General features: G+C 41.8%; 3 protein-coding genes across 4 annotated transcripts in view; 2 read left to right on the forward strand and 1 right to left on the reverse strand.

Moving 5' to 3' along the window:
• Window positions 1–866: 866 nt before the first annotated feature.
• On the forward strand, window positions 867–7301 carry cldn2 (claudin 2). Of its 2 annotated transcripts, XM_056397393.1 has the most exons (4): window positions 867–1131; window positions 1419–1515; window positions 4044–4757; window positions 5380–7301. In XM_056397393.1, exon 4 carries the CDS (start codon window positions 5388–5390, stop codon window positions 6207–6209), a length of 822 nt encoding a protein of 273 aa, XP_056253368.1. In that variant the 5' UTR covers window positions 867–1131; window positions 1419–1515; window positions 4044–4757; window positions 5380–5387; the 3' UTR covers window positions 6210–7301. The 2 variants fall into 2 exon arrangements, with proteins under 2 accessions (XP_056253368.1, XP_056253369.1); XM_056397394.1 differs by lacking the exons at window positions 867–1131; window positions 1419–1515 and adding an exon at window positions 2585–2677.
• A 2266-nt stretch (window positions 7302–9567) lies between these two features.
• Window positions 9568–15424, reverse strand: rbm41 (RNA binding motif protein 41). Its single transcript, XM_056397392.1, has 7 exons — window positions 15098–15424; window positions 14017–14133; window positions 12834–13035; window positions 12318–12522; window positions 11018–11517; window positions 9989–10136; window positions 9568–9855 (listed from the first exon to the last, which is right to left on the reverse strand). Exons 1-7 carry the CDS (start codon window positions 15103–15105, stop codon window positions 9716–9718), a joined length of 1320 nt encoding a protein of 439 aa, XP_056253367.1. The 5' UTR covers window positions 15106–15424; the 3' UTR covers window positions 9568–9715.
• A 508-nt stretch (window positions 15425–15932) lies between these two features.
• Window positions 15933–26986, forward strand: part of klf8 (Kruppel like factor 8) — a 71094-nt gene continuing 60040 nt past the window's right edge. Inside the window, exon 1 of the mRNA XM_056397391.1 lies at window positions 15933–16320. Coding sequence (XP_056253366.1) covers window positions 16294–16320 — 27 coding nt within the window. The 5' untranslated portion in view covers window positions 15933–16293. The remainder of the gene's footprint in view (window positions 16321–26986) is intronic.

Here is a 26986-nt window from a genome sequence, read left to right on the forward strand (position 1 = left end):
GGTTGTGGCTTGTTGGACTTGGGCCACCAGTCGGACCGCACTTCACCTGGATAGCCCGGACTTGGTGTTTGCCGGAGTAATAAGAATAACACCAGCATAAGAAAAGTAAAATGGGGAACAAACAAACGCGAAAACTTTTCATACCTGTGACTATATCTGAAGTCAGGTGAACAGGAAACGGGGCATTTGGGGTGTAACCTTAGCTGCAGACAACGAACTGCAATTATGGACAGCCTACATACGGGGACTGGGCCGTGTTCGCGCCATTATTGGTTTATATGGACGCCAAAAAACAGAATGGCCACAGTCAACCAAAACATGGCTATGAAATACTCGGTGAGTAAAATACCCAGGCTGTTATATCCTCTTTGCTTGAATAATTACCGAGGCCAAGTCTTCAGCTTTATGTGAACAGTGGGACATCTGCTGGTCAGAATGTGAAACAGGCAAATACAAAGGTTTAAAAAAAAAATTAAATATCAGTATAAGAGTAACCATAATTGTGTTTTATATTCTAAGCATACCTTCATAGTAATAACTGTTAAAGCAATCGCCGCATCAAATTTATTAAGACCCAGTCAAGTTAGGATCAATAACCGATTTAGCTTAAAGCTGGAGTGGGTAATCTGTTTCAGAAACACTTTCTGTTATATTTCTTTAAATTCTCTTCATATCCCGATAGAAATTAACAAATTAAATACTCTATAAATACTCTATTAATAATCAGAATCAGCCACAGGTGGTGTGAGAACTCCAGCCAATCATTGCATTTGGCCCGAATGCAGTGATTGGCTGGCCTACCTGTCTGTCAACGTCCCACTTGCGTCCTAGCGCGTACTCCGGCCGTGACAGACGTGCTTCGGGGTCACATAAGCGACGGTTGCGGGTAAAGAAGAGGACAAAGACGCGCAGGAGTGGCAGAGAAAGTACAACCAGTTCCAGCTAAGGCTTTGACATTCAGTTGCAGCTTCACTCGGTAGAAAAAAAAAACTGCAACGTAAATACAATAGGACATTGCAAGAGGCCGAACAAGAGTCAACGGTGACTTCGCATTTCAAAGATGGCGACGACAACTAAGGGAATAGAGGAGCTAAAAAGCGACGCGATGGTGGCTGTATTTCTGCTAGACAGGTAATTATCTTGTTTGTTTTGTTTTAAGAAGGGTTGGAGGTTGGGGTGATATACTAATGTGTAATCATAGACCAAAGTATGTTTTATGTGTTAGCCAAAGCTAACATTGGATAACGTTGTGGATGGCAGCTAACGTTATGTTTAAGCATAACGTTGCCTTGTATGTAATCTGTGTAGCCTGTATGTTTGACGTTGTCTGCACTGTAGTTGTGAGCAGATGTAGTTTGATACTATTAATCTTATGTCTGTAATAGCTGCAAATTAATCTTATGTTGTTTTTTCTTTAGTTGTGAGACAGACCCAACCACACCTGTAAAACACGGACCGATGAGACCACCACCCCTGCTCCACCTCCACCACTTCAGTAGAGTTTCCCTCCAGCTGGTGAGTGCAACTTAATGCGAATAGAAACGTAGCTTAGCTATTCAAACCCCTTAAAATCAGGTCGTTGGCGATCCGTTTACAAACATACAAAGTTCCTAAGATGTTGTTATGAAGGTGTATTTGCTTAGACTACTGTTATTCATATAAATGCATCCTTCTTAGATGTCATATTTTGAGGGGGTAAATCGTTCAGGCATGGCCCACTGGGGGCAAGCTAGATGCCTCCCCGGGCAGCTAGCTTGCTGTCTTCGTACATTGCTGAATGAATGAAATGATTAAAAGTTACAAGTAAAAAGATTTCTATGATTATTTTTTACATAAATAATTAGAAAATAAATTGTAAAGCTTGGTGACATTAAATAAGTAGGAGGTGTTTCTTTAACATTCATTTAAATGCCTGTGATAAATTAACAGCATATAGGATTGTAGGTCCTAAACCTGGCCTGAGATTTTGGAAAGTTTAGCTGGCAGATGGTCGAGGAGGCAGGCAAAAGGTTTTGAAGCCAACACCAACTTAAACAATAATTCTATAGATATAGTCTCAAAATGTGTTCAATTCATGAGGCGTAAAGAGACAGCTGCCTTTGAGTAACGTTGGCTACAGTTTTATTAATAAAGCAATGTTTAGAACATACTTGTAGTCATATAAAGCATATTTCCTGTTTTGGGGGTACTTTACAAAGTTTCACCAGCAAAAGTTTGGTTATGGTGTTTTAATTAACTTTGTGCATCATGTTATTCTATGTTCCTTTCATTCATTCACAGTAAGAGACTACCAGTCAGTAACCAAAGTATAACAAAGGGGCACATGCTGACCTGTGCTGCCTAATTAATATGCAGTGTGTCCAGATAATGCCCCTCTGTGGTTTATAATAATGGCTCAGTGTTTCTGAGTGTGTGGACGTTGCCCTCTCAGTCTGCTTCATACGGGAAGTGACTGGATTACACGCTAATCCCATTATGATGCTGCTGCCATGTGAGGGCCGGTTGGGGGGGATAAGAAACTAAAGGGTTGAGCTTCAGGATCCAGATCAGCAACAAACTGGGTGACTGTAAATACTGACACTGATACACTCAACGATGGCACACCTAAACAGCTTAAATGACAATTTCCCTGACCTACAAGAGATCTTCAACTGTCATCCTGGGGTACACTGACATGGTATGTAATATTTGTTTTTATGACGTGATGTTTTTGATCGGATCTCAGCACCAGCAGTCTTCAAATTGACACCCCAGCAAACATTTGATGGATGACAATGCACGAGTGGCAGCCAAGTTTGGTGTCAGCTGAATTGAGCTGTAAATTCACAATATATTATGGCAGGGTGAATATTTTGTATGGAGTCTGTAAGGTGCCATCAAAACAATTCTTGACATTTACATTGTTTATTTGTAATCCAAAAAAACAAACACAAAATCCCTGATGAATTAATTGATTAAATTAATGTAATACATTTGCATTTGAATGAACATTAATAAAGTTAACCAAAAATAACCAAAATAGAAAGCACATTTTATTTGCCGATTCTAATTCCCCATTCTGTCTTTAATAATAAGAATAATAATGATTGAATTTTAAAATGAAGCGTGACGGAGAAAATATATCAGTTTATTCACTGATTATAATTAAACACTGCACAGCCCACTCTATGTAAACTTGGAATTTTATGAAAATAGTTTCAATCACCGCTGCACCTTCAGATCAACAACAGAATATTTGCTGGAAATACACTGTAAAACAAATAGAGTTTGTGTCATAGACTGTATATAATTTTTAGAAATATGAATTATAAAAAAATACATGATAAATTTATAATTTACAGCACACTCTTGGCAGCATAAAACACACTTGTGACAGAGATAAATTTAGTTTGAAAACATATTGTTGAGTTGTTGCGATTGGATAAAAAAAGAACTTGATTCAAGTCAATGGCATTACTCCACGATTTGAAATAAACCAATTAGTTAATGAACAAATGAATATGGACTGGAATAATGAACTAAAAGCCATGACTCATCTGACTTAGTGAATGAAGGAATGAAAAGAAAGTGAAGGAGGGAATAAGAAAAGGAAAAAGAAATGACAGTTGAAGTAAGGCCATCTTAACGCTCTGTTTACCTTTGGACCACTTCTCCATCATGTGTCACACAGTGGGAAATGTCTCTATTGGGAAACCCATAAATAAAATCAATAAACCAAAAACTAGATTAAATTAGATTCAAATTATTAACATTATTTTAAAAGCATTTCAGTGTTTCTCCTTGCTTTTTCCTCCTTTCCTCGGAGGCGTATTCCACTGCCGATTTTAATTGAAACTACAGAAAATGCTCACATGCAGTTTTGGGAATTTCTGCAGAGTTAGCCGATACACTTTTTTCCACTAACATGAAAGGATAACCCTTTTCTGAACTTATTTCTTTTCATAAAGGTAATACAATATGTGACCATCAAATCTTTTGCTTAATGAAAGAGATTTTGCTCAACTATACAGGAAACTGATCCTGAAACATTTATTCTGTTACAGGGGTCTGCTCAAGTTTTTGTTTTTGGACCGAGCTGCAGCCGATGGTGTACCAAAGGTCTGGTTTGGAGAAATGACCGATGAGAGAATGATTAACCTGGCTGGCAAAGAGGATGTGTGTGTCACTGTCAGAGGTGTCAGTATCAGTGTGTGTGTACGTGACAGGAGGTGGAGGTCTGGATGAGGAACAGAGATCTCACTCTCAAACAAAGACAGCAGAACATCTGACTGAGACAGACGAGAGACGGCGTCAGGAGGGAGACAATGTGCAGGAGCACAGACTGTAACCGTGTCTACTGTCTTGCATTGTAGGGGTCTTTAAGTAGTCTTCAACAAAGGATTGTATTTCTAAAACAGCATATGTTCTGAAAGTGTATTTTGGCTTCCTCGGTCCAATGCAGCGAGCAGAGTAAGTGCCATTTAAAAGTACAGCAGCAGCACAACAGCTGCGAATATGTCAAGGTCTGAGGAGGCAGTCAGAGTCTGATACAGAAAAAAGAAAAAGAACATTGCTTTCTACTGAAGAAGCAGGAGCAGGTTCAACAGAAAGACCAGTGGTGAATACAATCTGTACAGGCTGCAAGCTCTACTGCATCTTCATCCTCTACCTCCTCATCCTCCTCTCCAGCTGCAACTTAAGCCCCTGCAGCAATCAAACATAATCAAATCCTCGACGAGTTCAGCGTCTGGCTCTCCCATAACCAGCGGCAGTTTCAGGTAATGCATGAATGTGGGCTCTGTGTGTGTGTGGTACATATAAGTGTAATGTTGACTTAACTTTGTATTATTGTATTGTGACACTCGCAATATCCACTTAGCGAAACCAAGTGAGAAGCAAAAAGCTGTGGCAAAATGGCTGCAAGAAGCCACATTCACCGGCAGTTACATCTACATAAAACAACATGCAAACACCAGTTGATTCAGCTAGCATTTATGTGGTTTCACCTGTTAGCAAACCACTGCGTATACACAAAATAGCTCTAACTTAGGAACTTATTTGGTGGGACCACACGGCTAGCTATCCTGTAGAGGATCCCACTGGATTAATTAAAATGGTAAAATAAATGGAGAATTTAAAAAATGTAAATGCATAATTTGATCCAGTTAACTCATACCTATCGCTGAAGCTACAGTCTTTACCAGCCACAAAAGCATGGCTGGTATTGTTTTCACCTTCGAGTTCGAGGATGGGTGTGGTCCAACCTTTGAGTACTGCAGTGGTCATGTAATAATCTAGTAATGACGAATGGGTTGCAATGTCAACATGCCACGGTCATGTCTCTGGCTCAGTTTGGTTTATTTTTTCTCTGTGTTTTCTCTTGGGTCTCCTCCCTCACAGTTGTGGTCATGGCATCAGAAGCTCTGGAGCTGATGGGCTTCTTCCTGGGCCTGTTTGGGATGCTGGGCACCCTGGTTGCCACGGTGCTACCATACTGGCAGACTTCTGCCCACATTGGCTCCAACATCGTCACGGCCGTGAACAACGTGAGGGGCCTGTGGATGGAGTGTGTCTATCAGAGCACGGGGTCCTTCCAGTGTGAGACCTACAACTCCATGTTGGCCCTTCCCTCTGACCTGCAGGCAGCCCGTGCCCTCATGGTCATCTCCATAGTGCTGTCTATCCATGCAATTGCCATGTCAACCCTGGGGATGCAGTGCACTCTTTGCCTGGAGGGCTCAGGTGCAGTTAAGAGTCGTGTGGCTGGTGCTGGCGGGGGCTTATTCCTCACTGCAGGCTTTCTGGCACTCATACCTGTGGCGTGGACCACACATGAGGTGGTCCAGACCTTCTATAGACCAAATGTACCTGCCAGCATGAAGTATGAGTTGGGGGAGTGCCTATATGTTGGTCTGGCGTCAGCGCTCGTCACCATGCTGGGAGGGGGTTTGCTGTGTGTGTCATGCTGCGAGGAGCAGGATGGCGGGCGTGGGAGACGGCACGGCGGAGGGTATCCATATCCAGTAGGAGGCAACATGCCCGGCATAGGTGTACGGACAACCTCACAGACCTACCGCAACCCCACCCTGCAGGTAGGGGGCATCAGTGCACCCAGCAGGGGGCAGACACTGGTGCGCAGTACCAGCAACAGCTCCCACTTGAGTACACATGGAGCCCAGGGAGTCAAGAAGCCCGCTGCGGCAGGATATGACATCACAGGATATGTCTGAGATTACTGCCACTCCATCACACCTTTAAGTATTACTCTCTGACAACTTACGCTCAATAAAATGTATTTATATAGTGTATTTAATCAAATGTTGTCATTGTATGCCTGCCGGAGCAGCAAAAAACTATTTTACAATTATCTCTATCTTTTTTGAAGACTGTATACTTTCAAAATGTGCAGAATGACATGTGTTTGCATTACCTTGTTAGCAAAAAGTGTAGAAAAAAGTGTAACTAACTAACTAACTAACACGTGTTGAATATGACCAAAAACCTAACAACCCTTTTATTGTGTTGTTTACAAATTTCGGTAGAGAGTGCTGTCATTGATATTAACCCTGTGTAAAAAGATAAATCAAGCAGACAAAAAAATATAAGAAAAATAACAGAAGACACTGTTTGTGAAAACACAAAAATTCATTTTTAAATGTAAACACAGGTCGTTCATCCATTTGGTTATATTCTAGGAGGACTGACACTGAGTAGACTTTGGGGAACTTTTAATCATTTAAACCCTCCAATGCTGATACTCAACCATCGAGTGAAAGCAAGTACACTCAAATGTCACTTGACTATTTGCTGCATTGGTAAACATTCTGCTAACTAACGCCAACCCTGATGTTTCTAATCTGAACCCTACACATTTCTCACGGTACTGTATCACCTGAAAGTCAGATTTTATTGACCCACTGCAGTGTATTAATAGTTAGTTCGTCCAGTGGCCTGTCCACATGAAGTGTCACCACATCAAAATTGTACTGTCTCCCTGATAGTAATTCAGAGAAGTTTGTTGTGCCTTAACATCATAGTGTGAAAATGTTACGTCTGTTTGGGTTCTGTAAAGATCTGCGTTCCACGTTTACGTCACCAAAAAAAATGAAACTCTTCTCACATGATGTCCAGGCATCACTTCTTCTTCTTTGATCTTTTTTGTTTCATTGTTCTCGATGTTTTGCATCACATCTCTGCTGATCATCACGGACATAATGTATTTCCAGGATATAGAACATCCTTATGTCAGCTGATTTAAACAAAGCACCAAAATTGTTTTTAGGTTATTTTTTATCTGGAAATAAATGCAAACATTTCTTACACACCATTTGTTTGTTTTTTTCATACCCCTTTTTTTACCATCACATATTTTTATGCATGTATCATAGCAGAAAAAGAAATAACAATACCAGCCATTATAGTATTATTAGTTATACCTGTGTTTGACAAGTCAACAGTGCTACTACCTTTTCTCTACATATTTCATTTACACATGTCCAAAAAGTGTTTTTTTAAAGAAATTAAGGTTTTGATTTGTTTTATTTTGAGTTTAAAGTATTAACATGAAATAACTGGCAGATGAAGGGCTGAAGATAAAGTCTGTTGGTGATGCTCTGACATTTGACAGTTTTTTTTTTTTACAGTTCAAAATGGGAAAAAGATCACAGCCCTGAACTGAAGGCAAACAGAAGATCGACACAAACAAACCCGAACAAACAAACCCACTACTTTAGTCCGATCAATATGCAGTTTAAGTTTCACCAACAGGAAAATGGTGGGACTGAAACGCACGCTCTTACTGGGTCAGTTTACAGTAACAAAACTGGGGTAGCTCTTTTTCTATTTGAGGCTTGAAAGGTTCTTTAAACATAAAAGTACATTAGACTGGATCTTGACCCTCTTTCAGCCAGACATTTGTGGTACAGGTTGTTCTTGAATTAGTGTGGGTCTTTATTTTGGTCTGTGCGGATTGTTTTACCTGGGTCTCAGAGGACTTGAGACCAGTATAATTACATAAGCAACAGGCTTCATGCAGGTCTTGCAGGTCTCCTTACAAGCCCTTTAAAATCCCAGTGGGAGAGGCGATACAAAAATGCAATGTGGTCCGTGTGGTCTTATAATAAATTAGAGGCACTGCATTTCTTTAGTTACTGGTGGTTCTGTTGCGGTTTGAGACCGGGGGGTGGTGGTGGTGGTGTAACAGTTTTTAAGACCAATAAGTGTTTCTGTTCCTCGTGTTGGGAAATTGTAATATAAAAATACTGCAGACCACAGCTCCTGGTGTTTGAGCCCAGAGGGAAACCAGAGTCTGGGACAGTCGGGAACTGAACTGGTTCAACCAGCACACATTTGACCGAGAGAACACTAAGAGATAAGTGGACGAGGGACACACATACATTGAGGCTGTGAGAAAGACAAACACAATCTCAAAAACATACAGTAGATTCTCCGGAGTACTTTCTTTTTTATCACAGACACAGACTGTACAAGCAGCAGTGCTGACTGAGCATTCCCTGTTTCCTGGTGCACGGGATAACTAGGGAATGAAAAAAATAATGACTTTAAGAAAGTCCATGTTTTTATTTCAACTACAATATTAAAATAACATGAAAAACGTACAAGCAAACTGTCACAATGAAATGTGTCTCTTTTAGTGAACATTTTAGTTTCGTCAAGAACAAGACTGGTTCGGTCTTCATAAGTAAAACTTCTGACCTAAAGAACAGAGTGCATGGAGGCTGAGGTTTCTTGCTCAACCAATCAGAATAAAAAACAATCAGTGGTAGGACAGAAAATAATTTGAAATGACATTATAGGGATTGTGTCTTACGTCTTTATCAGAAACTTTATTCAACTTAAGTGGCTGTATATTTTCTTAGGCCGAGTCTTCTTCCAAAAGCAGACCAACCTTTAGCGACTGAATGGCTCCATCTAGTGTCCAAAAGAAGAACGACTGAATTTTAACAGGAGTCTAGAAAATCACTGGTTGACCTTCATGTTACCCAGCAGTGGAACTGGCACACTGATTGTAAGTGACTGTGTATCAACCCTAATGAAAACGGAACATTGTGTCTCCTCTGTAGTGATCTTTATACAGACAAAAAAAAAAGTAAATTTGAGTGCATTCATTCATTCATATCACATGCCTGAATTTATTGATTACAATGAGGTCTGTAATGTATGACAGAACCTTTTACTTAGACAGAATTATTCATCCTTGGTATGTAAATATGGTAAATGTTGACCATCTCAGTCTAAATGTTTTTATTGAACATTTGAGGCTCTCTTATCTGTTACAAGGGAATATTTAAATACAAGATAGAAGATGGAGAAATGGTATTATTATTATACCTGAACAGGGTTAATAGACATAAAGGTGTTTGTATTACTGCACTTTTGACATTACTTAAGTTTTCTTGTGTTCCCTCTTTGTTTCTGTTTACATTTGTTCTTTTCTTATTATAATTTGTATTTTTATGACGTCATTTTAAGTCTGCTTGCAAAATTTCTTAAAATAAATATTGTAATATCAAGATGACAAAAAAAAAAGTTACTGCAACTCCACCCCAGAAATTTCACAATAAATGGTAGTTTGGCATAAAAAAGATATTTATTAACATGAAACTGGCAAAGATGAAGAAAAAATAAATACTATACAATCACATCCATCAGCCTGTTGTTGACAACTCCAGAGGATCCATGTTGTTGTCGTGACTAAAGATTTCATTTTGTTTTTTTATTTCTTCTCCTCCTGCACTTCATTCTCTTTCTGTTTCTCCTCTTCCTGTCGCTCACGGCCAAACTCAACCACCAAAGGTTTCCCTAGCAACCGGTATCCATGGACCAACAGCAAGGCTCTCTGGGCCGTCTCAGCATCTGTAAAAGGAAAATAAACACACCTAATGACAGACCCAATGTGTGATGCATAATGGAAGGTACACAGCGGTGGGGTTCAGGCGATGCTGCATCCCCTCCCCCCACCTTTTGTGTGTGAGAAACTGTTTCTCACCTGGCAGAGTGATGAAGGCCTGACCCTTCATCCTCCCAGTCAGCAGGCGGTAAATGACTGGAGGCCCATTCTCCGGTTCGAACCTGGAGAACACCGCCACCAGCTGGGCCACTGACGCCTGTGCACTCATGTTCTTCACACACAGCACCTACAGGGAGTCACATGGAAACAGCAATCATCAGTGAGCCGCTGCAGGCGCTTCATGGAGCAGGTCTGTCCGCTCACTGCTTCCTCTTTACCGTTTTTTGGCGAGGTGAGGCTATAGCACAGACAGCAAATAATCACATAAACGATGTTCTGTGTGCTTCCAATGTTATGAGGGTGTGGTGTTCTGTTCGGGTGCTGCAGCTCTTAGATAGACAGGCCGCAGGGAAATATAATTACACGCCACAACATCATCATCCTTTGGACAGACTAAAACAAGTTCAATTTATGAGTCAGCGGCTCTCAACTGGCAGGTATTGAATATTTTAAATGACTGTAGGGTGATTTATTTCATTATAATACTTCATTTTATGAGCATTAAGTTGTTAAGGAGGACAATTGTTACTGTGAGTGTCTGAGCGAGCTGCGAACATCAGCTTTAAAACACTACTGTGTCTCTACTGTTACTCCTGTGAGGGAGGTTAGTGCATTTTAATTTGTTGAATGAGGATTTATTCATCGGTGCTAGTCGGATTCAATGCAGCATTTATGACTATATACTGTCCATAGAGCTGCTTTTTTTTTTTATCACCAGTGGCATATAAAACTCAGATTCAAAATTAAAATATATACCCTGCTGTTAAATAAATAAAGCGCACACTTAGGTGGAAGTTCACACTTTGAGGTGATATACTGCCTCTTCTGGTAGCTATACCAGAAGGAGCTGGGGGAAAACTGAGAGCATTTCTCAATGGAATTTTTTTTTTTAACATAAATTTAAATTATTCTTGAATCAAATAATCTAATAAAACAAGCGCCTGATGAGCTAACCATCAGGATCTCTTTTACATTAGAACAACTACTACTGGATGTAGCTGTCGACACCTTGGAGGGTATTCCTGGCCGGTAGTTTCGGAACCTCTGGATGCTCCTGATCCCTTCCTCAGATTCGCGGTTCTGCAGGATTTCTTCGTCTGTAATTGTCTCAATCTCCCCTCTGATAGTCAGCGGTCCTCCTGACCCCGCCTTCACCGCTCCACACAGACTGCCGATTGGCTGGTTTATTTCTATCTTGACTGGAGCAGCTCGCTCCTGTCTGTCCTGAGTGTGCTGCTGCTGCTTCGAGGTATCTGAACTTGTCTCTGGCTTGCCCAATGATCCATTTTCTTCACCCCTCGTGTCTTCGGATTGGTCATTGTTTGGCTGTGAGCTTTGTGATTGGTCAGACACCGTTCTGTGTGTAGACAGGTGTGATGCTGCAGTTGTTTCTCCCTCAGAGTCCAGCAGTGAACCCTGTTGTCTGTCCTTGTTGAGAACATCTCTGTAGAGAGAGTCCATTGGATCAGAGGACGCCGCCCCCTGCTGGCCCTCCTGGTTATCTTCATCTGTGGAGGAAAACACAGCCGCCCTGATGAGATCTTCTGATACAGATGTAACAGTGAATATTGTATCCTATCTCTCTCCTGTGTACTGTTGTTTCAAACTGTTTTATTCATCCTAATATTAGATTCTGTCAACAGTCTGTTCTGATTTAATATTCTTCTACTCTATTCATTCCAAATTCTTTCACTTATATGATAATTCCAGGATCACAGATTTGCCTGCAGATTTTATTTATTTTAATTTGAGATATAAACTTTTTTTTTTAATTGAAATTTGGACCAATTTCATCATAAAAAATTTGAAAATAAAGCTGTTGACTTTGAAAACATGGGCCAACAACAACTGGTTCCTTTCTTGAGGTTGCACAGAAAACCACAACATATTTAAGACTTCTCAAACTGAACTGAGGATGTACGGAGGCTGTGATTTAAGCCCTGGAATGTAGATAACATAATTTTACGTTTCTAGAAACTATTCTAAAGCTGGTGCTCAACAAACTGAAACTATTGTTTCTATTCTGTTGTTAAAGTTTCAAACTGTTCTTAGTAAGAAACTCTGTAACTGCCTGAATAACCTGTTCTTTTTTGTTCTTCTTCTTTTGTGTTTGGGTGTGAGAGGCTTTTGTATGATTCCTGGGATTAACAAGTCTCCTCTGAAAAGTTTTCTTCCTGATGGCTCTTTCATGTCTTAATGAAAATAAATTAATTAAATCTTGCAGCTTAGCTTGTCCCTCATAATGGGTGACAGTTACACACCACTGATTATCTATCTCTCACCCTGATGACTCTCTAGCACTTTATACCTTGATGGTAAAGCGCGGTGAGGAAGCCTAGGCGGTCGTTTCCCTGGAACAGCGCTCGTTCAATCTCCATCTCCCGGCGTGACAGCGGCCGGCTGCTGGCGAAGCGCTGTGGGCGGGACAGGAGCTCTGCCCTGGCTTCGATCTTGTCCCTGATCACCTGCAGACGCTGCTGCTTCGCCCCCGGAGCTGCGCACACACCATGGGACTGTGTCGGGACAAAGTCAAGGGTAAGGCATTAGTTTTACTGGATGAGGTTTATATATATTATGTATATATGTGTTAAGAAGTTAGATTTGAAAATCATCAGTCGTTTCCCCCCAAATGCAAACAACAACAAAAAAACCCAAGTCTATTTCTTAGGCCTTTCACTTCCAATCAGGCAATGCAGTAGAAATGGACACTCAACATTCATAGCTATGAACTAGAGCAAACATGAGGAGAACACACAGACTCCACACATAGAGGGCAAGGAATCAAACCCAGCTCCTCCTGTTGTCTGTCTCCAGCAGGTTTTACCTTCTCTGCTAACTCTGGTGCATCTCTGCTCTGCCACAGCTGGATCTCAGTGTCCGTGAGGCCCAGCTCCCGCAGGCTGGCCTGCTCTTTCTCCCCGTCCTGCAAGGCCTGGAACTGGGACAAGCTCCTAACTCCGGCTGCCTGCTCCCCAAACGGCCGATAGAGTGCCGCCGGGGCGAAGCACTGCCTCTTAGCTACACATCTGTAAGACAGAATTTATTCCAAAGTGAGCTCAACGGTATGTGTACATGATGTGTGCATCATGCAGGATCCACTCACAGCTCTATCAAAAGCAGCTGCAGTCCAATCAAAGACCGGCTTTAAAAGGACACTTTCAAAGTCATAGTACCTAAATGTTGTTTCTGATGTTTGACAATGAGAAACTACTGATAAAAGATGGCTGTGTAAGACTCTGTAGCCCTGCGGGATGTGTACAGAACATCCTCCAGGCTGTTCTGTGGAACACTGTGAAGGTAACATAACAGAGAATTTGACTGATGCTTTTATCCAAAGCACCACACAGTAAAAAGAGTGTGTGATTTTTTTTTATACAGCGCAGAGAGCTCTGGTGGGGATAAAGCTGCAGACACTGCTTTCTTTTCTCACTGAACTACACAGGAACACTGAGGCAGGTTTTATTCTCTCTCATTAATGTTTGTTTATTGTAAGTGTGTGACAGTAATTTCATCCAGTGACCGCTTAGCTAGCAACAGAGCCAACACCTGATCCTATTGATAATTTATAAATCAAACTTATCTTAACACAGATTCATGTTTTGTCCTGGATTTGATTAATAATTTCAACAGGTGTTATTTTTGTCTTAACTATAAACTATGCTCAGGATAAATTATAAATATAATATTAAATAAACTTGCATGGTCAGATAATGTCTTGTGTCTCCAATTTTATGCTACTGCAAAGGTCTCAAAGAGTGAGATGTTTTGCTTGATAGCTGACAATTTAACTAATTACAGAATATTCTTGTTTGTTTTCTGTAGGGAGTTTTTTCTTTTACAAAATGCTGATAACATCAATCTTGAGATCATATTGTGGTAAATTGTTGCATTTACTATTTCTCTACGAACCGAAGGAAAATCTAGTTGGCTGGAAGTACAAAAAATGTGGCCAAAGGACAATATCATATTTCTACGGTAAACACAGATACAAAGAGATGATTTCTGACCGGTCGATGTCGGTGTTGGTGTGGAGCTGCTGCAGCAGGAGGCTGTGCAGCTGCCGCTGGCCCTCCGTCTCCTGTTCCTCCAGCAGCGGTCCATCCTCACAGGATCTCCGGGTCACTCTGACAAATTGAACACAGACAGACCTCAGATCAGACACACAGTGGATGCTGGTGTAACAGCAGGAAAAGGGCACAACCACCATAAACACAGATGATAGTATTACAATTCTATTGTCACTTTGTAGACACCCTGTACCTTGTAAAACTGACTAAGAGAACCTAATTAAACTCTTCATGCGTCTCCATAAATCAATTAATAATTTGGTTTATAAGATGTTAAAGAATTGTGAAAAATTGCAATAGTGGTCTCATTTCCAGATTGCTTGTTTTAAAAAAAAAAAATCAAATTAAGAGTCCAAACCCAGAAGATATTCAGTTTACAATCACAACAGAAAAGATGTAAAGTGGTAAAGAGGTAAAGAGGCAAAAACAATATTCTATGTATCTTATAAATATGTTGGAAATACATTTAACTACGTGTTTTTTCAGTTGCTCTGATATTGACAAAAATCGGCGGAGGTCTAACAAACATTACAAACCATTAACTTTGGAGAAAGAGGAGAGAAGGGTAACGTGTTCCTATTTAGCTTTTTCGCTTTATTTCAGTTCTGTGCAGGCTAATATCTTTTATTTAACGATTAACATGTCAGTACATGTGATCAATTGAGACTTCGAGGGCGAGGACAGCAGCCAGAGGTGAGGCAGACGGTCTATGCTAAGCTATGAGTCTAAGGAATATGTTGGTAAAAATATGAAAAAGTCCAGTTTACCGTATTCTTAAATTAAAACGTGAATAGTAAAGCGTACACGGGAGAAACAGAGAGCAGCCATGCTAGCTTAGTTGCCTGCAGCTATCTCCATGACAACAGCGGTGCCATAGGTAGATCGAATGATCGACGTAAACTAATATTTTCTGGTGACAATAGAGTCATACATGTCTAAAACCAAAATCTGTGTGATTCAAATACCACAATTATTATAAATTTACTGCTAAGTGACTCTGATAGGTAAAAGTTTTGTTTACCTTCGCATGCTTCCGCTTTGCGCTTCCAGTTCCGGCGTGTGGGATCATGGGAAATGTAGTAGAATCCCGATATGAATCACAATAAATCTCAAGCTATGTTTCATGGCTACACTCAAGGAAAAATAATACGACAGCGTAGATTTGGGGCATTTGTAAAAGTGGAGCCACGTGTATTATATTGAGTGCAGAAATCGTAATAACTAAAAGAAAAAGGCTGTATATGGGGAGCAGAAGGGGTTGTTTTCAGCTGTTTGGATTTATGTTATTCTCTCAATGGAAATCCACATAACATGCAGCATGCATTTGTTTTGTGATGAAATGTGTTTTAAAGAAAATAAAAAACCCTTAAAACCCTTAACTTGCCACGCCCTATTGTATTACTGAGGGTGTGGTTATAACCGTATTTTTCATTAGAGTTGGCTGTCTTCCCTGTTATATCCAACAGATGCTGCAAAGCCACTCTGAATATACTCTAAATCGCTCACACCCTCCCCGCCCAGCTTAAGTGTCCTCAATTAGCCTGCTGGCTGACGTCAGTAAGGTGACATGGGTGCTTCTCTTCCCCATCTCTGAGCAACAAACAGCCCGCTGCTGCAGCATGGCATTAAGAGATGGGGGGTGGGGGGGTGCATGGATGCCAAGAGAGTGGTGCTGGTTGCACGCAATTAAAAATTCTCATGCAGTAGTGCGCGGTTCCGCTCCTGCCCGCCTGCCCGCCTGCTGCCAGTGTCGGGTCGCCGGCAGCGCAGCTCCTCTCCGCTCCTCTGCAGGGCTGCAGGGCTGCGCACAGCTCCTGACTGACAGAGAGATGAGGGGTGGGGACGCAGGGTGGGGTCACAAGCAGGGAGAGGCGGAGGAGGAAAAGGCAGAGAGAGAGAGCCCAGCCCTTGAATACACGGCAACAACACGCCGACAGAGAGAGAGGGAGAGGCATAGAGAGACTGGCTGATTTTTTTGGGGGGAGCAAAAGGAGCTTTCGACGCTGCGGATATGAACTGAAAAGAAACACTGGAAGAGGCAGGGATCGTGTTCCTATATCCCGAAAATTTACTGTAAAGGTGGAAAACTAGTCCCCCTAAACCCTCCTCTCTCCATAACAGTTATTATTCAGATAGAGCTACACCCAAAGCCCCGACCGACCCCCTCCTGCTCCTGCTGCTCCACCCCTCCGCCGCTGCACCGCTCCGGCAACCGAGATGCACACGGAGACCCGTAACAAGAAAGTAAGTGCACGTTATTGACTTTGCCCTGGTCAATGAAGGAAAGACACATCTACCTGTGTGGCTGATCCGCCTGTACACAAGCAGAGTTGACATTGTCAGCTCAACATGTGCCAAATGTGAATGTCAGTGAGTGTATGTGTCTCTAACAGCCAATTGCAAGTGTATCCTCGCGGGCAGGCGGTTTATTTTGCAATTAGTGGAAAGAGTTTTTGCAACAGCGACCTTATTGCATCGTAAGAGCATCACGCCGAGAGCACAGTCATTACCACGGTTGATACGGAAACCTCTCCGTCTCCTCCGTCTCTGTCTTTCTCTCTGTGTGCGAGGTTAGTTCAGGTTCAATGCGAAATGCTCTGTGATCTCTGAGAGACAGGAAGGAAACGGAAGGCAGAATCTGCAGCTTGTAGGACACCATCTTAGCTTTTAAAGGGCCAGCAGCCTCTTCTGAAACACACACACGCACTCACACGCACAACCCTGGGAAGCAGCCAGGTGCACTGCCTCCAGCTACACTCTTAAGGGCCCTGCTGCCGACTTGAGCCTTTAAACGAGCCTCCCTTCATCACGGTGTGTTTATGTGTCAGTTTTGCTGGCAGTGCTCTCAAAAGTAAATTAAATCCGGCATGTGGTCAGACTGATTGTTTGAATCCAGCTCTGTGTTTGATGGTTTGCATGGAGAATAATGGAGCCAAGTTATTTGGTCAGACAAAACGTCCAAGTGAACTTTGACCTGTGAACCTTGCATGGCCGACCAGTAATGCCATTTGGTGTGTCTGGTGTTTGGTTGATTGTAATTATTTAGCTACAGTGCTGCACTACCAGATGCCACTTTACATCATCTCCACTTAGCTGTTAATGTTTTGTTTTATTTTTACTGAATTCACTGGAGTGTGGAGCAGTTTGCTGGACTTTCGCTGCATTTGTGTGCTGCCGGAATAATCAGAAAAATGAGTTTCTGACTGGGAAAATTCACGTGAACGCCCTCTCATGTCAGAAAAACAACTCGGAAAGTCTGTGGAAATTTTGGTGCACGATGTGCCGAGTTGTGATACCATATTGGCTATGCAGAAACATGGTGGCCAAAGTAAATGATGGTTGATGGTGAGAAACACTCAATTAATGGTGCAAATTGACATATTGCATATCATTTTTTTTTTTTTTGGCTAACATTTAATGTGTACTATGGTATCAGGTTGTAACAATTTGTTGTGGTCCACGTAGTATGACCTAGATTAATTAGAAAAAGTTATTTAATAGCAGTAACTCTAAAACATTGAACCATCTTAGCACGTCTTCTTTGTAGCGTTCATGTTGTTTCCACATTCTGCATTATAAAATTACATGAACACACTGAAGTAGAAAGAACGACTTCCCAACTCGGGAAATGGGACCATACAAGGAGCACATGAATGCAGCATTAATGTTCACTCTATGGCTTCAACTAGTAATTATTTTAATTATTAATTAGTAATGTTTTTTTTTTTTTTTTTTTACTACTAAAGTTATGTCTGGAAAATGTCCAGCACATTTTCCCAGAGCCTAAAGTGACAAATTAAATGTTTTCAAATTTGGGGTTGCTGATCTTCCAACTCTCCAAACCTCAAAATATTAAGTTTACTAAAATGTAAGACTGAGAAATGCAACACGTTCTGACATTGGGGTTATTTAAATGTTTGATATTTTTGCTTAAAAAAAGAATTTAGCGATTATCCAGTTGTCAAAACAGATGATTAATGTTCGTTCAAAACATCGTCCAACAGTGGCATCGAGTAGCTCAGGTGGTTGAGCATCCGCCCCATGTGCAGGGGCCCCAGTCCTCGCTGCAGTTGGCCCCGGTTCGAGTCCGGCTTCGGACAACCCTTTGCTGCATGTCCTCCCCCCTCTCTCTGCCTCCCCCCTCCCTGTCTCTCTCTACTGCACTATCAATAAAGGCACAAAAAAGCCTGAAAAAAAAACATTAACCGACTAATCATTTCACACATCATTTCCAGCCATCAGTCCGAAGACATTCAGTTTACAAAGACACAAAACAGAAAAAAACGTTGGAACCATTGAATATTTATGTGTACGTAAGTGTATTTGACAAATGATGCATTGATTATCAAAGTGATTGGCAACTAATTTTCTCTATATTCTACTGCAGTGAAGTTCAAACCCTGCACCCAGTTTTATAATGTTGTTGACTTGCTGCAGGTGATGGTGTTTTGGGAAGTGGTTAAGGAGGTTTTGTTTTGTTTTTAGTCAGCCTGTTCACACTGAGGCCGAGCGTGGCTCTTGTCCTTACCTGAGGTGTCAGCTGTGTGGACACACCACATTTATTTAGTTTGCATATATTATAATTGGGTGACTGTGCAAAGTATATTAATAGCTGCCTGATTATGTTTCGACCCATTTTAAGAAAAGCCACTGCACAAATTCTTCATGTGTGACTGAAGTCTGTTTGTTTATTTGTGAGACTGTTTGACCCTAAAATAGACTGATGTGCAGTTGATACCTGTCTTGTCTTCAGCCACGTTGCCATGTCAAGAAGGACGTGCATTAACAGACCAGTATGTCTTGAATTATACAGGGCATCCTAACTGTCAGATCCAAGTAGCGCCTCTTCCGATGTTTTTCATTCCATTTTAGGAAATGTTTGGATTTTATTTATCATGCTGAGAAAACAACACCATAACAGATGAACTATGCAGATACTATCCAGCGCTTCACTCACAACAAGACATTATTTCACACTTGTGAGCAACGCTGGATTCCCTGGGATTTGTGAGATGGTCAGAAGAGTGTAAAATGGAAAAATACTTGCTGTCGTTGTTGTCAGGCTAACAGGGACTTGTCAGAGGTGGAGCTGATGTGGAAGTTGAAATGATCTCATTCGTGACATGAAATCAAAAACGCCATTGTTCCAATTTAAGTAACTGGCAGATTGACAAAAACTCATAATGTGACTAAAAATATCTGTTTGATTACTGCACTGCAAGTTAGCTTGATAGCTAACATTACAAGTATTTGGTTTTAAATTTTTAAATCCCTCAATAGCATTTGCTCTTTTACTAACAAGAATGCTAGTCTTCACAACATTACATTTCCTCCTCTCTTGGCTGCTGCCTTTTTTCACTTTGGAAAAATGGTACAATAACTCGACCCACTAGCGGTTAACCCAGCTGATTAATTCATTTGTGTCTCCAGGGCCGCTGTGCCCAAGGTAAAGGTGGATTAGCATAGCTAGCAGGTTGGCTGTACCCTGTTTGAGAGTCTCTTTTGTAAAATCTGTTTGAATGGTCAAAGTACTTTGGGCTCCGGGGAAAACATGTGACTGCTTTGCTCAATGAAGGGCTTTTAAGTGAAAGTGGAAACCAATAGATCCATCTGTAGCCTTGTGACTGAAGAAGACCACTCTCAACCTCACACTGCGTAACCTCGCCATTTTAACAGTTGTAACCACAGTAAGTAGCTTTCAGGCTGCAATTAACCAAAGAAGGTGTTGCCATGACTCCCCCTGTGCAATTATAATTAGCTTCAATGAATCCATTAGATAGAAAAGAGACATTTATGACTTAGGCTGCACGTCGGTAACCTAGACGATGCACAAGAGCAGCAGCGTCAGAGTCACATTATTTACCAAATACAGTAAATCGGTGGAAATCTGCAGCCAGTGTTTATTCTCAGTATGTTTTAAAACACTATTAAAAAGGTTCTAGCAGAGGTGCTGGAGTTTTTTTGTTGCATGCAGACATCAGAGGCTGAAAAACGTCAGAGCAGCAGGATTGAAAGCTAAGGCACAGGTGATGCAGCTTTAAGTTGTGAAACCACGTCACGTGTTGAATTCAAGTAACAGGCTGGTGAAGCTTTGATGTTGTGTTTGCAGTGCATTCTCTATCTGCATGAACCCTGCGAGGTCATTGCTGTGTTTTTTTGTTTTTTTTGTTCCCCCCCCCCCCTGTACTCGCATGAGGTGGGATTGTGACGTAGAAGTCTTCACCAGTTCAGCTGATTCCTGTTATCCAAGATCTGATACGGGACTCATGTTGGGCCAGGTCCAAATTTCATTCAGGCCAATCAGGTCGGGCAGGGACGCCTTGTATTGCTGTGGATCTGAGCCGACTCCCTATCAGCTCTGATCATGCGGTGTGGCATAATTATTGCTTTCTTTTTTTGGAGTCAGAGGGAGAGTGTGGGCTGTGAAGAGCAGGAAAAATGTATTTTTGTATCTGTTCACGTTATCTGGATCAGGTCCAGTCATCCTCTGAACTATTATCATACTTCAGCCGTCTGCGACGAGAGCCTGCGTCTCTGTAGGTGGCGCACTTTCTTTCACAGCCGATGCAGATAAACCAGAAACATCAAATGCGTTTGTGAACTTTAATGAGAACAGTTGAATACGCTTTTATGTTACATCAGTCGCTTGATGGTGGCAAAGCAGACATTTATTTACACACTCTAAATATTGTGGGTTATTACTTGAAGTTATGTGGCGTTGCATCACCCGCTCTGATGTTAGAAGTTAATGTCAGCCGGTGAGATGACTCTAATGGACCACTCAGTGACAGGAGTGATGAAGCGTGTCAAATATAAGGGCTCTCTAAAGTCCGGATGATGAGTTGTCATTGTGTTTTCCCACTGCTGGCTCTAGATGAATGTATGGAAACGCTTTCATTCTTTCTTTCTGTTTACTTTTTACCTTTGACCCAGATAATTATTTTCCTGACACTGTGGAGCGGAAATCAATTTCCTCTCATCAGAGTTAAGGCGGTGTGATATTGGAAGTGTAGTTAACTAGATATATTGTGTGTGTGTGTGTGTGTGTGTGTCCTGGGTCAGCTGGACAGTAGACGTGAAAGCAGGGTCAGTCATACATTCCTGGGCAGGGCATCAGCAGTAAAGACTCTTGAATACAAAGTCTGTGTGTGTGTGTGTGTGACAGTGTTGATGCCTTACAGTAGGAAATGATTAACTATGCTGTACAAAATTTGACCAAACTACTGATAGAAGTGGATGTTGTGTGTATGTGTATCCCCTCCTACACTACACACACACATACACACACAAGACCACATACAGGAACACACACACAGACACACACCTTTCTGAGTTGTTAGGATAACATGGATGGGTGGAGTGACCAGAATCAGCCAGTTGTCAGGGTGTCACCCCAGCCGTCAATAGCAGTTAACTGAAAATAAACTGAAAATACAAAAATAAAAATGCTCATCATCTTATCTTATCAACATCTGGAACGTTGTCCACGACACAATTACACAACTGTACTTGTGCAAGTTTCATCTTATTCTGTACATACTGTGAGTACTTACAGCACTGCTGACAACAGTATCACCAGTTACAAAGAGTACAGTATGTTTTTCTTGCTGCTGTGCAACATCTGGCTTCAGTTATTTTCAATCTCTGCAAGTTGATTTTCATGATGTATTTGCATAGGTGATCTCTCACTGTGATCGGTCACCTTTATATTTTGTTGTTATCGTTGACCGTAAAAGACACTGTTTTAGGAAGATAACTCGAATGCAGTTCAGCTTTAACACAACATCCACGTCTGCTTCTTTTTCTCGTCGTCTGGGTTTGATTTTTCAACTCTGTAACTCATCAAATTGTTGCTTTTCAGAAGTTGACTAATAATTCTCAAATGTCGGAGCGCCCTTGAATGTGCCACCAAGAAGACTATTTAAAATACTTTTATGACCTGATGAAAATGGTACCAATCAAGGCAGCGTGTCATTCACTCCGATGGGTTTGATTTGAATTAGACTTCACGTAGGGAACCAAAAACATCCAGGACATCCCACCGCTGTACGTCTGCAGACCATCAGTCAGACATCACGGTTAAAAACAAATGGAAAATTTCAGTGAGAGGATTCCTCCAGATGTGTCACCGTAATATTTCCAAGATGTATAACGGAAAAAGATTAATTTGGTCATTTTTACGTCACATACACTTGTCACATCGAGTCAGTCACTGAGCTGTGATAGAACTATAGATAACTGTAAGTCGAGTCCAGTTGTTGCATAATACTCCACTAGTGAATCTAACCAGTTGGGTATATTTATCATCTTAATGTTTTGCACTGATTCCCATCATTTCTCTGTTTGATTGACTTATTTCTTTCCACAAGGTGTGTGACTTTCTGTCTGTAGGTTAAAGTTGAGCCACCATGTGTATAACACCACAATGTTTCCGTCAGCCATTACTGCACCATGGAGTGAATATTGCACCATTAAACCATCCGTCTTAATGTTCAGAGAGTTATTTAAAGAGGAATTACTTTGAGTTTGAGAGTCTAATGCACCACTGTTTCCTTTTATGGAAACGTCTTTTTTTTCTTTTGGCAGTGGTGAATGTGTCCCTGGTGTGCCTTCTGGGAAATGTAGGAAAAGCCTAACTGAAGTAGAAGTACAGTAGGTGAGGTAATAGAAAGTAGGTGCACATGGAACACACCACCTGATCACAAAGACAGAGTTGGCATGTCATAAATCGATCCTTTGTAATGATGTAGAGGTATCCAGGGGTGCGTTTGTAATTTAAAGGCACCTGTGACCTGGAGATTAGGACTCTCACGCTTCACTGACTGAGCTAAGGGCTCTCTAATAAGCGTTGCTGTAAGTGTTTTCCAGGTGGTGAGGAGGTGTCGGAGTGAACTGGCTCACTGCACTTTTCCATTTTCTGTTTTATGTGATACTCTTATTCAGAGTAATTTATGGCGTGTGCAGCAGCACAATAAGCTTCAGTTTCCCAGTCACCGACACTAAAAAAGAGACCGGCAGGGACGGCAGAGCGATGGGGGGCGGTGACACACGTGTCTCTGCGACCACCAGAGGAGATGGAGGGTCGTTAGGAAGAGAAAGAAAAGCTGGAAAAACAGAAGGACATCGTGGTCAGATTCTTTCAACCGTCGACCAAGTATCTGTGTTTGTGTGTCAGGTGGAGAAACAACACTTCTGGGTTGGGTGACTGTTTAGTCGGCCAGTTGACTGCCTCACTGCTCGTGTGTGTGTGTGTGTGTGTGTGTGTGTGTGTGCGTGTGTGTGCGTCTGGAGTGTGTGCGCGCGATGGAGGAGATAAATCAGAGCGAGGTATGAAGACACGGTTTGAGGAATGGACTGGGTGCATTAGGATCATCACAAGGGTCACCGCTGGCGGGTGGCGTTTTGCTCGGGTCATTCAGTCACTGAATCACTGAGAATTAATGGGAAGCAGAACAGTCGGAGAGCAGGAGGGAGGTAAATGTCAGATCTGTGCTTTTCATTAGTCTGTATTCCAGCACACAGCTGCACAGAGAGAGACTCCATTTATTAGAAAGACACAATGAAATAAAGTGAAATCTAATATGTTTTGACCACATGCTGCACGAGTCGGCGCTCATATAAACTTCCAACAAATTTACTAAGGGCTGCACTAACGATTAGACGAAAACAATAGAAGCTGACGTTCACCCGAGCCCTGGGAACTGCGAGCCAGTTTCTGGGAGGGGAGGAGGAGATAAGATTGTGTGACGAAACAGAAAAAGAAAACATCATTTCATTCATGCTTTCCATGGTGGCGTTATGGTATGCATTGTAACTTATCCTAGACTTGATCTAAGGTTATGGGAAATAATGGGAGGGAGGGACAAAATAATTTACTTCAACTGAGAGAGACTGAGAGCGTCACCTTCTGGTTTTCTATAACTCGACTCTTGCCGTGTTTTTTTTTTTTTTTTCTTTTTCCCATAATTCACAGCAGGCCTGATGCTGCACCTGCTGTTGCTGCCACTATTAAATGTGTAGTTATTGTTAATGTGTTTGCCTTTCTTCTTCTTCTTCTTCTTCTGCTTCTCATCCTTCCTCTTCTTCTTCTTCTTCTTCTTGTATTACTACTTCTTCCTGTTTCAGTTGTAGGGTTATTCGTTCCAATCAGTCCCGGGAAAGTCATATCTCCAGCACTTACAACATCTCCAGCACTGAAGTATCTAAAGTATCGGTTCTTGCTCAGAAACGGTGCGCTCGCTGCGGCCACTGGTGGTTGGAAGGAAACAGCACAGTACCAGTAGTTTTGCTGCAGTTTAGTTTTCTCTACAACATGATCGGGTTTTCTGAGGAGACTGAATACTTTCTAGAAAGCTAGAAGAGCAGCACGTTTGAAAACAGGCACAAAGTTAAATTCTGGTAGAATGCACCAAACTCAATCCGCATTTTTCTCCTTGGGGCTGTTTCTTATCGTTCATGGTTTCGTTGCTCCTTAGTTTCAATTAAAGGAAATCTTAACGTTACAGCAACTATTATATTTCAGACAATAGTGTTCTCCCAACTTTGTGCAAACAGTTTGTGTTTGGCCCCTTCCTGTTTCTACATGACGGTGTCCTCATGCACAAAGCCAGCTCCATAAAGAAATGGTTTTCTGAGCTTTCTGGGCTGGTGTGGAAGAACTTGAGGCGGCCTGCACTGAGCCTGGACCTCAACCCCATCCAACAGCTTTGGGATAAACTGCAACACCCAACTGCACAATCTGGCCTTTTCACCTAACATCAGCGTTGGACTTCACTGAAGCTCTTGTGGCTGAATGGGAGCAAACCCCTGCAGCCAGGTTTTAAAATCTTTTGGAAAGTCCAAAACCAGAATAGCGGAGGCCGAGAGGTTCAATCGATCACAAATGGGTGTGAACGTGCTTTCACGTACCCTTTACTGTAACTAAGAGGGAGGGTGGAACTTCCTGTTTCAACAGAACATATGTTGCGTTAAAGGATTGGTCTGATTTTGCTCAAATCTGTGGGGGATGATTCATGTCGATACTGACTGGTCCACACTGCCTCCATTATTCAGGTAGGAGAGCATGTAAAGGGTATCTTGCAGTGTCAGGAGGATTAACAGACTTTCTTGCCGTGGATTCAGCAGACCAGCGCGGAGGGGGGTGGGTAGGGGTGGCAGAGTTGTTGGTAGTGTCACTGTGTTTTTTTTTTTCCTCTCTCTGCATTTGCTGGGCAGCCTTGCTTAGTCTGGCCTGCCCCAGGGGTTTAAGGCTATTTATAGAGACACAGCACCGTTTATATGGCGAAGGCAGAACAGAGTGGAGCTGGATGATTCTCTTGTCACAATACTAAAATCCAACCTTGGACACCATTGCTAACTTCAATATCCAAACATTTGAGGCTTGCTTTAAGACCAGTGTGGTGTCCACGCAGGATTCATCTTCACACAGGGTTCACACTGAGCTGCTGAGCCGGATGTCTGACCTTGATTTGGTTTTTCTCGTTCTCACATGCTTCCTTTACAACCCTGGACAGAATTGAGATTGCAATCACAAGCAACTCGCAGCCAGCTTCGCGGAGATGTGGGTTGGCTTGTTTGCTCTGCTTTTTTAAAGTTATACTATGTTGAGATAAATACTCATTAGTACTCTCCTGCTTCTTATGCGCAGGATTTCTTCACAGCAGTGTTCAGTACTTTGTCCGATCTGTCAGCAAAATAGTTCCTTGTTCTACTTCTGGCTCTAGTTTTGGTAAACAGTTTTAGGGGAAATGGGATCCAGTTCAAGTCGTGATGGACTATTTGACTCCATTACAAGTTGTCCAGACTGCTGCAGTACACGGCACACTGCAGCTCTGTCTGTTGCCTCCTCCTCCTCCTCCTCCTCCTCCTCCTCCTTATTTTTCTCTACTACATTCTCCACATTTGCACCATCTGGAAGTGACACTGAACTGAAAGCCTTGTCGGTCTTTTAACTCTTGCTCTGGATCTCAGCTCCTCCTCTTCTCCGCCAGGTCGTGGTTTCTCCGGCTCTGTTGTCCTTGTTGCTCCGTCTCAGCATCAGCATCATTATCGTTTACTGGCTGAATGGTTCTTCATGGAAATCAAGATCAGATTACTTTCTTTGGCTGACGTGCTGGTTTACTGACTGAGCATTTTATTGACTTGCTGGCTGTCACTTACCGGCTGCTGTTTGATAAGGAGACTTGTTGAATGAATATTTATTAGCTCGTTGTCTTGTTTACTGGTGTGACGAGTGACTGAGCAACTAGTTTACTCATTGACTGAGTGTGAAGGTGCACTTCTCCGCAGAAATTCCTTCCATGACGAAGGATAACACGCATTCAACATGTGTTTGACTCACATACCAGACTGTTGGTCACAGTATTTACCTGTGACCAAAAGTTCAGTTCAGTTCTTGCTGAGATTTTGAAATATCCGTCTTTTAATTTTTCTGACCCCAGTACAATGGAGGTGAAGTCTGTGCCGCTCACAATACTGAAAAAATATGTGTATGTGTATTTAGCTTTGGTTAATCATTGTCAGCACTTCATAGGGGCTGTTTTGTCAGTACAAAGTAATACCAATTAATTTCATGCCTCAGGATGATCATAATAACTTTGATGATTGTCATAATTTTCATCTAACACCACCAGCAGGTCAGAATTACTTTTTCTAATTCATGACCAAATCTAATTTTATTCCCGCATGCTAACAAGCTAAGCAACTTTTGGCAAGTTAGCGTGCTAGAATTATTAAATCCTTAATTGATTCATTGAGATCGGGCCTGTTTACATGAATAGTCATATACAGTTTATACATAGACACAGATAATTCACAGACATACAGACACATACATTTTCACATTTGAGAAAAGCAAGTGTGATTGTAAATACATACATAAGTACAACCTTTTAAAAATTTGGCATGATAA

This window comes from Seriola aureovittata, chromosome 15, assembly GCF_021018895.1.
Source record: "Seriola aureovittata isolate HTS-2021-v1 ecotype China chromosome 15, ASM2101889v1, whole genome shotgun sequence".
NCBI lineage: Eukaryota > Metazoa > Chordata > Actinopteri > Carangiformes > Carangidae > Seriola > Seriola aureovittata.